At 52.7% G+C, this 12,712-nt stretch overlaps 1 protein-coding gene across 2 annotated transcripts in view; it reads left to right on the top strand.

Moving 5' to 3' along the window:
- The first annotated feature begins 2,155 nt into the window (after positions 1-2,155).
- ATCAY (ATCAY kinesin light chain interacting caytaxin) overlaps positions 2,156-12,712 on the top strand; it is a 46,250-nt gene continuing 35,693 nt past the window's right edge. The window contains exons 1-2 of one of the 2 annotated variants that reach the window (XM_074384796.1): positions 2,156-2,555; positions 7,721-7,838. In XM_074384796.1, coding sequence (XP_074240897.1) covers positions 7,762-7,838 — 77 coding nt within the window. In that variant the 5' untranslated portion in view covers positions 2,156-2,555; positions 7,721-7,761. The remainder of the gene's footprint in view (positions 2,556-7,720; positions 7,839-12,712) is intronic. The other variant, XM_039466063.2, reaches the window with a different exon arrangement.

Below are 12,712 nucleotides of genomic sequence, written 5' to 3'. Positions count from 1 at the left end.
AGCTCCCCCCACCATGCCCTGGCTAAAGTCCGACAAGGTAATTAATTGCACATGGCCTCTCTCCAAATCCCTGCCATTCTAATTAGGCAATGAAGACTTCATCTCTTTACAAAGGCGGATCTGGTGCAATGTTTTCTCTGCGTTGCATTTTTTTTTTATTATTTACTACAAAGACGGCGCTAAATGCTTTCCATGCACAATGCGATCTAGTTCCCACAGCAGCCTGCAGGAGGCCGGGCACAGCGGCTCACGCCTGCAATCCCAGCACTTTGAGGAGGGCAGATCACCTGAGGTCAGGAGTTGGAGACCGGCCTGGCGGACATGGTGAAAGCCTGTGTCTTCTAAAACTACAAAAAAATTTAGCCAGGTGTGGTGGCGTGTGCCTGTGATCCCAGCTGCTCGGGAGGCTGAGGTACGAGAATTGCTTGAACCCGGGAGGTGGAGGTCGCAGTGAGCCGAGATCATGCTATCGCGACACAGCAAGATTCTATCTCAAAGAAAAAAAAAGAAAAAACAGACAGGGACTGAGCTCAGGTCACACGCCATGTCTCCTTGGTGGTGGCTGTAGCACCATGGACAGCTCCAGGAGCCCTCGTGTACTGGGGAGAAGCTGTGGCTGTTGAAATGCCAGTCTAGGCAGGCCTGTCTGTCCAGAATACACCTTCCTCCCTCTTTTTTTAAATTCATCTAAGTCCATTCACTCCTCAGGGGTCTCAAGCATAGTCATCACCCCTGTGCCCCACCAGGAAGGCTCCCCAAGGGTCCCCCACCCTGCACCACTCCAAAGTCGTCTCTACACAGACTCACACGGGTAATCCCAGCATTTTGGGAGGCCGAGGCAGGCGGATCACCTGAGGTCAGGAGTTCAAGACCAGCCTGGCCAACATGGTGAAACCCCATCTTACTAAAAATACAAAATGAGTCGGCCGTGGTGGCACGTGCCTGTAATCCCAGCTACTTGGGAGGCTGAGGCAGGAGAATCACTTGAACCCGGGAATCAGAGGTTGCAGTGAGCCGAGATCACACCACTGTACTCCAGCCTGGGCAACAGAGCTGGAGACTCCACTTCAAAAAAAAAGAAAAAGAAAAAGAAAAAAAGAAACATACACAGATAGATGTTTTCCTGTGCTAGCACTGTGTTGAGTGCTGTCTATGCATCATCTCATAACGTGGAAAGGCCTAGCGACTCCATTTCACAGATGAGGAAAACTGAAGCCGGTAGGTAAGATCACTCACACTCAGTGGTCCCCCAGCTGGGGAGTAGCTGGGCTAGAGTTCAAACCCACTTCCAGTCCAACTGCAGGGCCTGAACTCTCCACCCTACCATCTTCCACTGTCTCCTTGAATTCCTCCAGGGCAAGGCCACGCCATTGCACAACTGCAGGGGGCGCCGTTCCCACAGCAACCCTGCAGAGCAAGTGTGCCTGAGAAATTCCTGTCTCCCCTGCACCCACCCCCGTTCAGGGCACGAGGCTCCATCAACGTTAAGTGACTTCCTCATGGACCCACGACACAGTGTCCTGGACCGTCATTTCTTTTTTTTGAGACGGGGGTCTCCCTCTGTTGCCCAGGCTGGAATACAGTGGCGTAATCTTGGCTCACTGCAACCTCTGCCTCCCGGATTCCAGCGATTCTCTTGCCTCAGCCTCCCGAGTAGCTGAGATTACAGGCGCCGGCCACCAGGCCCAGCTAATGTTTGTATTTTTAGTAGAGACGGGGTTTCAGGATGCTGCCCAGGCTGGTCTCGAACTCCTGACCTAAGGTGCTCCTCCCACCTCTGCCTCCCAAAGTGCTAGGATAACAGGCATGAGCCACCACGCCTGGCCTGAGGACAGTCATTTCTTTGCCTGCTCAGACTTTTTGGGGGACGCCACTCCTCACCCCTGTTCCCTTTGCAAGGAGAAGTGCCAAGAAGACCTTCCCCCGCCCCCTCACCCCCTCACCCCGTTCTCTAAGGAATGAGGCCACCTCGCCAGGTCTGTATGTATTTGTCGGTTGTTTTGTTTTTTAAATCTGTGATGCGCCATCAGAAAATTATTTCTGCCTCTGCCTCTGGAGTGGCTTTGGGAGAGGCTTGTCTTTCAGCCAATGGAGAGGACCGGATTCTGGCAGGGGGATGGGGGTGGGGGGGGGCTGTGCTTTTCGGTCAGGCCTGCCCCCACCCCCTCCCCGCTGCACACAAAAGCAGCATACATTCGCTGTCTCCGGGCAGCCGAGCCTCTGCCAGCCGCGAGCTGGGAAGCAGCAGACAGACACCTCGGAGGCAGGCAGGGCGCGCAGGCGGGCGGCGATGACAGGGGGCGCAGCCGCAGCCCGGCGCGGGGGAGCCCACCGCTAAACCCGCACCCCACACCCCTGCACACACAAAAGAGCTTCTGCGGGGCGCTGGCCACGTCGCCCTGGGTGACCTTCCTCGGATGCAGAATCCGCCCCTGCCAGCAGCCTCTCCCTCCGACGCTCTGAAGGCCTGGGGGCCCTGGGGGATGCCCGGCCGCAGCCCGGCAGGACTCGCCTTTGTTTGCCAGTGAGGAGGAGAGGCTGTCTCAGCGGCAGAGGTGAGTGCGCGCGTCTCCCGGGAAGGTTCCTCCGGCAGCATTTGCCGCCTCCAAGTCCCCTTTCCAGCAGATGGGGCGGTGGGAGCGGACAGCCACGGTTTGGGGACTGCTTCAAGGCCCTCACATCCATTTTCCCGGGACCCAGGGACACCCGTGCCCTGACCGGCACCCAGCAGCACAGTTTACCTTCCGCGCGCCCCGATGCCTTGGAAGGCAGAGATGTGCACCATTTCCAGGTCTCGTTGACAGCTAGGGAGGAGGCAAAGCTCAGCTTCTCTCCGGGACACTGACATAGACCCATCCCAGCCCTGTGTGCTTCCTGTTTAGAACGCTGGGAAGGCCACCAGCGGCCGATTTGGAAAGAAAAAAAAGGGGGGGGGATTATATATATATATATATATATTATATATATATATATTCTCTAAGTGTGTCGATCAAGGCTTGCCTGTGGGGTGGGCAGGAAGGGGTGGTTTATGGTTTAAGACACAGATGCCTCCTCCTTAATCGGAACTGCTATGTGATTTGCTAATAATGAGACATCAGGGCTCAAATGAGCGCGTCACTCGGGTTCCTTGATGTCACTGCCTTCTTTGCCATCCCCAAATCCGAAGCCAGGGTCTGAATGCAGGAGTGTCCCGGGCCCACTAGGGACCCCCACTGGGGACCCACCACACCCCATGTTTAGAAGGTTGTGGAGTCAATGCCTGTGGCTGCAGCTGCCAGGGGATTGGGGGTCGAGGGTGGGGCTGGGGGCAGTGTTCCTGGGGACTGAGCTCACACCCAGCTCAGGAGGAGGAAGGCAGAGGCGAAGACCCCTCCCTCCAGAGAGCAAACGCGTTTCCACTGCCTTGGAGAACTTACCCTCTCGGGAAGGGCCTGGCTGCCAGCCACCACCCCCCGCCCCCACCACGCAGCATGCAGGAGGGATTTTTTTTTTTCCCCCGTGCTGCGTGTTACTGTCCCTCCTCCAAGAATGAATGACGACATCGAGGACAGAGAATCGAGTGAGAAACTCTCACCCTGCACGGGGGAGGGTCTAGTTTTAGCTGTCCCCTCCCCCCACTTCCTCATCTGCCTCTGGGTCCTCCCTTGCTGAGCCACGGTCCCCGATGCAAACCTGACATCCACTCTGGGGGGCTGCAGGCGACCTACTCCAGAGGGGCAGCCGGGGGGGCCGTGAGAATCGGGGGCCTTAGTTGCTTTATTCATTTGTTTTTGTGAGACAGGGTCTTGCTACCTTGCCCTGACTGGTCTTGATCTCCTGTGCTCAAGCGATCCTCCCAAAGTGCTGGGATTACACGTGTGACCCACTGCCACGGGCCAGATGCTTTATTTTGTATTTTATTTTTTGAAATAGGGTGTCTGTTGCTCAGGCTGGAATGCAGTGGCACAATCATAGCTCGCTGCAGCTGTGACCTCACTGCAGCTGTGACCCACCACCACGTTTGGATAATTTTTGTATTCTTTTTTTTTTTTTTGTAGACATGAGGTCTTGCCTTGTTGCCCAGGCTGGTCTTGACCTTCTGGGCTCAAGCAATCCTCCCATCTCAGCCTGCCAAAGTGCTGGGGATTACAGGTATGCACCACTGCACCTACTCAGATGTTTTATTTTTATCTTATTTTTTGAAATAGGGTCTCACTCTGTTACTCAGGCTGGAATGCAGTGATGTGATCATACCTCACTGCAGCCTCGACCTCCTGGGCGCAAGCCATCCTCCCACCTCAGCCTCCTGAATTGTTAGGACCTCAGGCACCCACCATCATGCTTGGTTAGTTGTGGCTTTTTTTTTTTTTGAGAACTGAGGTCTTGCTATGTTGCCCAGGCTGGTCTCGAACCCCTGGTCTCAAGCAATCTGCCCAAAGTGCTGAGATTCCAGGCATGCACATTGCACCCGGCCCCTAGATGCTTTAAAAAGTGGAACTAAGGCTGGGCGCAGTGGCTCACGCCTTTAACCCCAGCACTTTGGGAGGCCAAGGCAGGTGGATCATTTGAGGTCAGGAGTTTGAGACCAGCCTGGCCAATATGATGAAACCCCGTCTCTACTTTAAAAAATAAAAAAATCAGCCTGGCGTGGTGGTGCATGCCTGTAATCCCAGCTACTCGGGAGCCTGAGGCAGGAGAATGGCTTGGACCCGGGAGGCAGAGGTTGCAGTGAGCCGAGATTGCACCACAGCACTCCAGCCTGTGACAGGGGGAGACTCCGTCTCAAAAAGAAAATTAAAAAATAAAAATAAAAGTAAAAAGTGGATCTAGCTACTCAGAGCTGTTGAGAGGACAGGTGGAGGTAATGGAAGCACAGGTGTACGATGCTCTGTAAGGACTGCCAGACACGGGCCTGAAATCCTTTCACAAGTGCAGGAATGCACAGAGAAAAATGACTTTTTTTTTTTTTGAGATGAAGACTCAATCTGTCAACCAGGCTGGAGTGCAGTGGTGTGATCTCGGCTCACTGCAACCTCCGCCTCCCAGGTTCAAACGATTCTCCTGACAGCCTCCCGTGTAGCTGAGATTACAGGCACGCACCACCACGCTTCGCTGATTTTTATATTTTTAGTAGAGACTGGGTTTCACCATCTTGGCCAGGCTGGTCTTGAACTCCTGATCTTGCGATCCACCTGCCTCGGCCTCCCACAGTGCTGGGATTCCACGTGTGAGCCACCACGCCTGGCCGAGAAATGACTATTGCCTTTAAGACAAAGTTTCTCCACCCAGAATCTATGGATGTTTGGGGCCCAATCATTCTTGGTCATGGGCGGCCATCCTGGCACTTCGGGGTGCCCCCGGGAGCGCTCCTTCCCCTCAGCTGGGACGAAGACACCTCTAGACAATGCCAAGTGTCCCCTTGCAGCAAGAGCGGAGCAGAATTGTCCACAGGTGCAAAGCACTGGCTTCTCAAAGCACAAAACAGATGGAGGTGGCTGAGTCCTAAGATGCCAGGATGTTAGGCCCTCAAGGTATCTTAGAGGTCATCTCAAATTCAACTCTTTTGTTTACAGAAGGGGAAACTGAGACCTAGAGAGTGAGACGGTCTGAGAGCCTGCCGTGCCCCAGAGCAGACCTGAAGTCGGTCTCACCTGGCAGCTCTGACCCTGGCCCTGGCCACCACCCAGACTGCTGCCCCTGCCCTTCCCCTGTGCCCAGTGAGCTTTTCAAAACAAGAAAAACAAAATTGGTGTGGGGGTGGGGTGGCACCGTGGCTCACGTCTGTAATCCCAGCGCTTTGGGAGGCCGAGGTGGGAGCCTGAAAGTTTAAGGTCAGCCTGGGCAACATAGCAAGACCCCATCTGCGTGGAAAAATTAGCCAGGTGTGGTGGCACATGCCCATGTGCCCAGCTACTTGGGAGGCTAAGGCAGGAGGATCGCTTGAGCTCAGGAGTTGGAGGCTGTAGTGAGCCAGGATCGCAGCACTACACTCCAGCCTGGGCAACAGAGCAAGACCCCACCTTTAAATAAATCAATAAATAATGTGACATTTTGTGGTTAGTAAAGATGAGGGTCTCATTTCCAAGCCCAGTCTCTCTCCACACTGCCTTTGTGAGCCATGGGGGGGTCGGAAGGTCACTAGGACTTGCTTGAGGGAGGACGGAGGGACAGGACAGGTGGCCTGGTAGAGATGGCAGACAGCGATGGGTTAGAGTCGACCGGATTCTGTTTGAACTTGGCATTCCTAGCATGGAAGCTAACGTGTATCAGCTATTCACACCTTAGTATGAATGATGATTTGGATTTCTTGCTTTCTAGTTGGGGTCCAAGGTATGAGAGGGAGGATAAGCCATGTGCATCACGGCTCACCCTGGAGAAGGTGGATTTCAGAGTCTCCAAGGGAGCAGGGCTTGTATCTGAAGGCTCAGCCTCTCACCTGGCTTCAAACTCCAGACCCATCTGTGCACCCTAAGCTCTCTGTGCCTCTGTTTACTCGTCTGTAAAACAGGGGAACCTCAGGGGGCTGGTGATAGTTCAACAAGAAGTGCTGGGTGGGGGCAGATCACCCCTGTAGTCACAGCGCTTTGGGAGGCTGAGGCAGGACAACTGCTTGAGCCAGGAGTTCAAGACAAGCCAGGGCAACATAGCAAGACCCCATCTCTTTAAAAAGTTTTTTTTTTTTAATTAGTCAGGCATGATGGTGCACACCTGTGGCTGCAGCTACTGACTGGGGGCTGAGGCAGGAGATTTGCTTAAGCCAAGGAGTTCAAGGCTGCAGTGAGCCATGACTGTGCCCCTGCACTCCAGCCTGGGCAACAGAGCAAGATCATACCTTTAAAAAAAATAAAAGAGCTGGGCGTGGTGGCTCACCCTTGTAATCCTTTAAGGCAAAGATTTTTTGTTTGTTTGTTTGAGACAGAGTCCTGCTCTTGTTGCAGGCTGGAGGGCAGGGGTACAATCTCAGCTCACCGCAACCTCCCCCTCCCACGTTCAAGCGATTCTCCTGCCTCAGCCTCCTGAGTAGCTGGGACTACAGGTGCCCTCCACTATGCCCAGGTACTTTTTGTGTTTTTAGTAGAGACAGGGTTTCAGTATGTTGGTCAGGTTGGTCTTGGACTCCTCACCTTGTGATCCACTGGCCTCGGCCTCCCAAAGTGCTGGGATTACAGGCGTGAGCCACCACGCCCAGCCTAAGACAAGGTTTAAAGCACTTTGGAAGGCAGAGGCAGGTGGACCAGCTTGAGCTTAGGCATTTGAGACCAGCCTGTCCAATATGATGAAACCCCACCTCTATTAAAAATACAAAAATTAGCCAGGAGTGGTGGCTCGCCCCTGAAATTCCAGCACTTTGGGAGGCTGACGCAGGTGGATCACCTGAGGTCAGGAGTTTGAGACCAGCCTGGCCAACATGGTGAAACCCCGTGTCTACTGAAAATACAAAAATTAGCCAGGCATGGTGGTGGGTGCCTGTAATCCCAGCTACTCAGGAGGCTGAGGTGGGAGAATCGCTTGAGCCTGGAAGGTGGAGGCTGCAGTGAGTTGACATCATACCATTGTACTCCAGCCTGAGCGACAGAGCGAGACTCTGTCTCAAAAAAAAGAAGAGGAGGAGGAGGAGGAGGGGGAGGAGGGGGAGAAGGAGGAAGAGGAGGAGAAGGAGGAGGAAATAATAAGAATAGGAAGGGCACTGCCGTTAGGATTACCGACCAGTAAAACCCATTCCTCTGTGGCTTCCCTTCAGGGCTCAGACCTGCTTCAAGCCGGCACCTCTTCCCAGCTCCCATGGGGACCACCGAAGCCACACTCCGGATGGAAAACGTGGACGTGAAGGAGGAATGGCAGGACGAAGATCTTCCCAGGTAGGACTTCCCGATCCCTGCGCCAACCGTAGAGGGAGCAGGCCCAGTGTCTCTCCCAGGTGGGACGCAGGAGCCAGACCGTCTCTGAGTGGGAATGGCCCGGGCTGGCCTGCTTCCATCTCTGCACATCGTCACCTCCCGTACCCTCTGGGGGGCTGAGGCCCTGTGTGTGAGCCTGCTCTGTGGCCTCACAGTGGATAGTCCAGACCAGGCACCGCGTGGGTATTTGCTCAATTACAAAGATTCGTTTCTGTCCTCCCTGCCCCAAACCTCCAAAGGAAGCCCACCCCTACACTACTTTTGTTTTTTGACGGAGTCCCGCTCTGTCACCCAGGCTGGAGTGCAGTGGCGCGATCTCGGCTCACAGCAACCTCCGCCTACCGGGTTCAAGTGATTCTCCTGCCTCAGTGCCCAGGCTAGCTAGGATTACAGAAACAAGCCACCACACTAATTTTTGTATTTTTAGTAGAGATGGGGTTTCACCATGGTGACCAGGCTGGTCTCAAACTTCTGACCTCAGGTGATCCTCCTGCCTCGGCCTCCCAAAGGGCTGGAATTACAGGCGGGAGCTGTGCCCGGCCCTTATGCTGAATGTTTTGCAGGGACATGTTGTCTACACTCTGTCTTCCCACCACAGAGAGCCCCGCAGGGCAGGGGTCTTTATTTATAGCTCGCTGCTGTATCCCAACCTAAGGACAGTGCCTGGCATACAGTCAGCGCCTAATAAATACTGGGGTATGAGTGCTGGTCACCAGATGGAATAAGAAATCACAGGGGCCAGGTGTGCTGGCTCACACCTACAATACCAGTACTCTCGGAGGTTGAGGCTGGGTGGATTGCTTGAGCCCAAGAGTTTGAAACCAGCCTGGGCAAGATAGTGAGATCCCCCCCCTTTCTATTAAAAAAAAAAAAATTAGCTGGGCATGGTGGTGTGCACCTGTAGTCTCAGCTACTTGGCAGGCTGAGGCAGGAGGATCGCTTGAGCCCGGAAGGCAGAGGTGGCAGTGAGCCAGGATCACTCCACTGCACTCCAGCCTGGGAGACAGAGGGAGACCCTGTCTCTATTGAAAAAGAAAACGAAAGGCTGGGCACAGTGGCTCACGCCTGTAATCTCAGCGCTTTGGGAGGCCGAGGCAGGTGGATCACGAGGTCAGGAGTTTGAGAGCAGCCTGGCCAACACAGTAAAACCCGGTATCTACTAAAAATATTAAAAAAAAAAAAAAAAAAAAAAAAAAAAGGCCGGCGCGGTGGCTCAAGCCTGTAATCCCAGCACTTTGGGAGGCCGAGGTGGGTGGATCACAAGGTCAAGAGATCGAGACCGTCCTGGTCAACATGGTGAAACCCCGTCTCTACTAAAAATACAAAAAAAAAAATTAGCTGGGCATGGTAGCACATGCCTGTAATCCCAGCTACTCAGGAAGCTGAGGCAGGAGAATTGCCTGAACCCAGGAGGCGGAGGTTGCGGTGAGCCGAGATCGCGCCATTGCACTCCAGCCTGGGTAACAAGAGCGAAACTCCGCCTCAAAAAAAAAAAAAAAAATTAGCTAGGATGGTGGTGGATGCCTATAATCCCAGCTACTCGGGAGGCTGAGGAAGGAGAATCACTTGACCTGGGAGCTGGAAGTTGCAGTGAGCTGAGATCACGCCACTGCACTCCCCCGGGGTGACAGTGCCAGAATCTGTCTCCAAAAAAAAAAAAAAACCACGTGGAAAGGAAGCTGTTCGAATTTGCTATTGACATATGTGACTCTGATTTGTTAGCTAGAGACAGCTGCTCATCCCTCTCCCCTTCACAGCAAGGAATTCATCCACCTCCCGGACACGATGCCCAAGAGTCGGTTACAGAAGCTATTGGGTGAGGTTCAGTCAGAAAGACCAGACCTGTTCCACCTGAAAAGGGGAAGTTGAAAAGAATCTCCAGGCTGGGCGCAGTGGTTCACGTCTGCAGTCCTAGCACTTTGGGAGGCCAAGGTAGGGAAATCACTTGAGGTCAGGAGTTTGAGGCCAGCCTGGACAACATGGCAAAACCCCACCTGTATTAAAAAGACAAAAATTAGGCAGGCATGGTGGCACGTGCCTGTAGTCCCAGCTACTCAGGAGGCTGAGGCAGGAGAATCACTTGAACCCGGGAGGCGGAGGCTGCAGTGAGCCGAGATCGCACCACTGCACTCCAGCCTGGGCGATGGAGTGAGTGAGACTATCTTAAAAAAAAAGAATCGCTGGGCGCGGTGGCTCAAGCCTGTAATCCCAGCACTTTGGGAGGCCGAGGCGGGTGGATCACGAGGTCGAGAGATCGAGACCATCCTGGTCAACATGGTGAAACACCGTCTCTACCAAAAATACAAAAAATTAGCTGGGCATGGTGGTGCGTGCCTGTAATCCCAGCTACTCAGGAGGCTGAGGCAGGAGAATTGCCTGACCCCAGGAGGCGGAGGTTGCGGTGAGCCGAGATCGCGCCATTGCACTCCAGCCTGGGTAACAAGAGCGAAACTCCGTCTCAAAAAAAAAAAAAAAAAAAAAAAAAAAGAATCTCCGATTCCAGAAAAATCTCAATCTGAGAGTGTTCTGGAAGCCAGAATGAGGCCAAAAGAATGAATCTAAAAGAGACTGAGGCTTAAAGGAGGTAGAGAAGAATGCCTTGAAGCAATCAGTCTCCTTGAAAATGAGTCAGGCTGGTGTGGGAGGTGGAGAGCCTCCATGTCCAGGCAGGCAGAAGACTGTTGAAGACTGCACCTTAATATTCCAGAACTTTGGCTGGGCGCAGTGGCTCACGCTTGTAATCCCAGCACATTGGGAGGCCCAGGTGGGTGGATCACCTGAGGCCAGGAGTTTGAGACCAGCCTGACCAACACGGTGAAATCTTGTCTCTACTAAAAATACAGAAATTAGCTGGGCGTGGTGGTGCACACCTGTAATCCCAGCTACTTGGGAGGCTGAAGCCGGAGAACCGCTTGAACCCGGGAGGTGGAGGTTGCAGTGAGCCGAGATCGCGCCACTGCACACCAGCCTTGAGACAGAGCAGATACCATCACAAAAAAAATAATAAGGTATTCCAGAACTTCAGCCTTCTGGGGGATCCAGTCAATGCCAGGCCTCTACAGCCCACGGACCTGTGTGCATTTCTCTGTAGCAAGAGGTGTCTGTTCTCAGAATAGCCGAGAATCATGGCTGGGAGCAGGGGCTGACATCTGTAACCCCAGGTTTTTGGGAGTCCAGGGCAGGAGGATCACTTGAGCCCAAGAGTTGAGATTAGCCTGGGAAACATAGCGAGACCCCATGTCTTAAAAAAACAAAAAGAAAAAAAAAAACTGGCCAAGCATGCTTGGTCATGCCTGTAATCCCAGCACTTTGGGAGGCCGATGCAGGCGGATCCCCTGAGGTCAGGAGTTCAAGACCAGCCTGGCCAACATGGGGAAACCCCGTCTCTACTAAAAATACAAAAATTAACCAGGTGTGGTGGCATGCAGCTGTAATCCAGCTGCTTGGGAGGCTGAGGCAGGAGAATTGGTCAAACCCAGGAGGTGGAGATTGCAGTGAGCTGAGATCACGCCACGGTACTCCAGCCTGGGCAACGACAAAGTGAGACTTTGTCTCAAAAAAACAAAAAACAACAACAGAAAAAATACAAGGCGTGGTGGGGGTGCACATCTGTGGCCCCACTCAGGAGGCTGAGGCAGGAAGATCGCTTCAGCCTAGGAGGTCGAGAATGTAGGAAGTTGGTGTTTTTTTTTTTTTTGAGACAGAATTTCACTCTGGTTGCCCAGGCTGGAGTGCAGTGGCACGATCTCGGCTCACTACAACCTCCGCCTCCTGGGTTCAAGCAATTCTCCTGCCTTGGCCCCCTGAGTAGCTGGGATTACAGGCACGCACCACCATGCCCAGCTAATTTCGTCTTTTTAGTAGAGATGGGGTTTCTTCATGTTGTCAGGCTGGTCTCACATTCCTGACCTCAGGTGATACCCTGACTCAGCCTCCCAAGTGCTGGGATTACAAGTGTGAGCCGCTGCACCCGGCCTCACGGTAAGCTTTGATGGTACCATTGTACTTATGAGACCCTGTCTGTAAAAAAGAAATAAATATTTATTTTTATTTTTACTACTTTTTTTTTTTGCTTTTTTTTTCCACAGAGACATTGCATAATTCATACCACATCAGGCAGAATACTTAATGATACTGTCTCTGCAGTGGGGAATTTATTTTTTTTTTTTGAGACTGAGTCTCTCTCTGTCACCAGGTTGGAGTGCAGTGGCGTAATCTCAGCTCACTATAACCTCCGCCTCCCAGGTTCAAGCAATACTCCTGCCTCAGCCTCCCGAGTAGCTGGGACTACAGACACGTGCCACCACACCCAGCTAATTTTTTTTTTTTTTTTTTTTTTTTTTTTTTCAGTAGAGACAGGGTTTCACCATGTTGGCCAGGATGGTCTTGATCTTTTGACCTCATGACCTGCCCGTCTCAGCCTCTCAAACTGCTAGGATTACAGGCGTGAGCCACTGCGCCCGGCCTCATCTTTTTTTTTTTAAGTGTAGTCAAGAATCTCGTGTCTGCTGGGTACTGACGTCTATGGGAGTTTGCGTTCATGGATTTGCAAACGTTTCAGAGAGACAGCCTCTTGGTCAGCATACAGCTCCATCTGCTCACCTGTGAAAGTTCCTTCTCCCCTCCTCGGTTTCTTCTGTGATCTTTCTCTTCATTTGATATAAATACCGCTGATACCTGAATGGATAGAAAAGGGTCGTCAAATCACGATACATGCACTTAGCAAGTGGAGTAATTTAAGGATTTTTTTTTTTTAGCAGGGAACTTGTGGTCTAGTTAGGAGTACCCTGGAATGGGCAAGAAATTGGTAGGGGTTTGTTTTTGTTTTTGTTTTA

This window comes from Saimiri boliviensis, chromosome 14, assembly GCF_048565385.1.
Source record: "Saimiri boliviensis isolate mSaiBol1 chromosome 14, mSaiBol1.pri, whole genome shotgun sequence".
In the NCBI taxonomy this organism is placed as follows: domain Eukaryota; kingdom Metazoa; phylum Chordata; class Mammalia; order Primates; family Cebidae; genus Saimiri; species Saimiri boliviensis.
The sequence above is the reverse complement of the archived record's forward strand: the minus strand, read 5'-3'. Positions and strand labels throughout refer to the sequence as shown.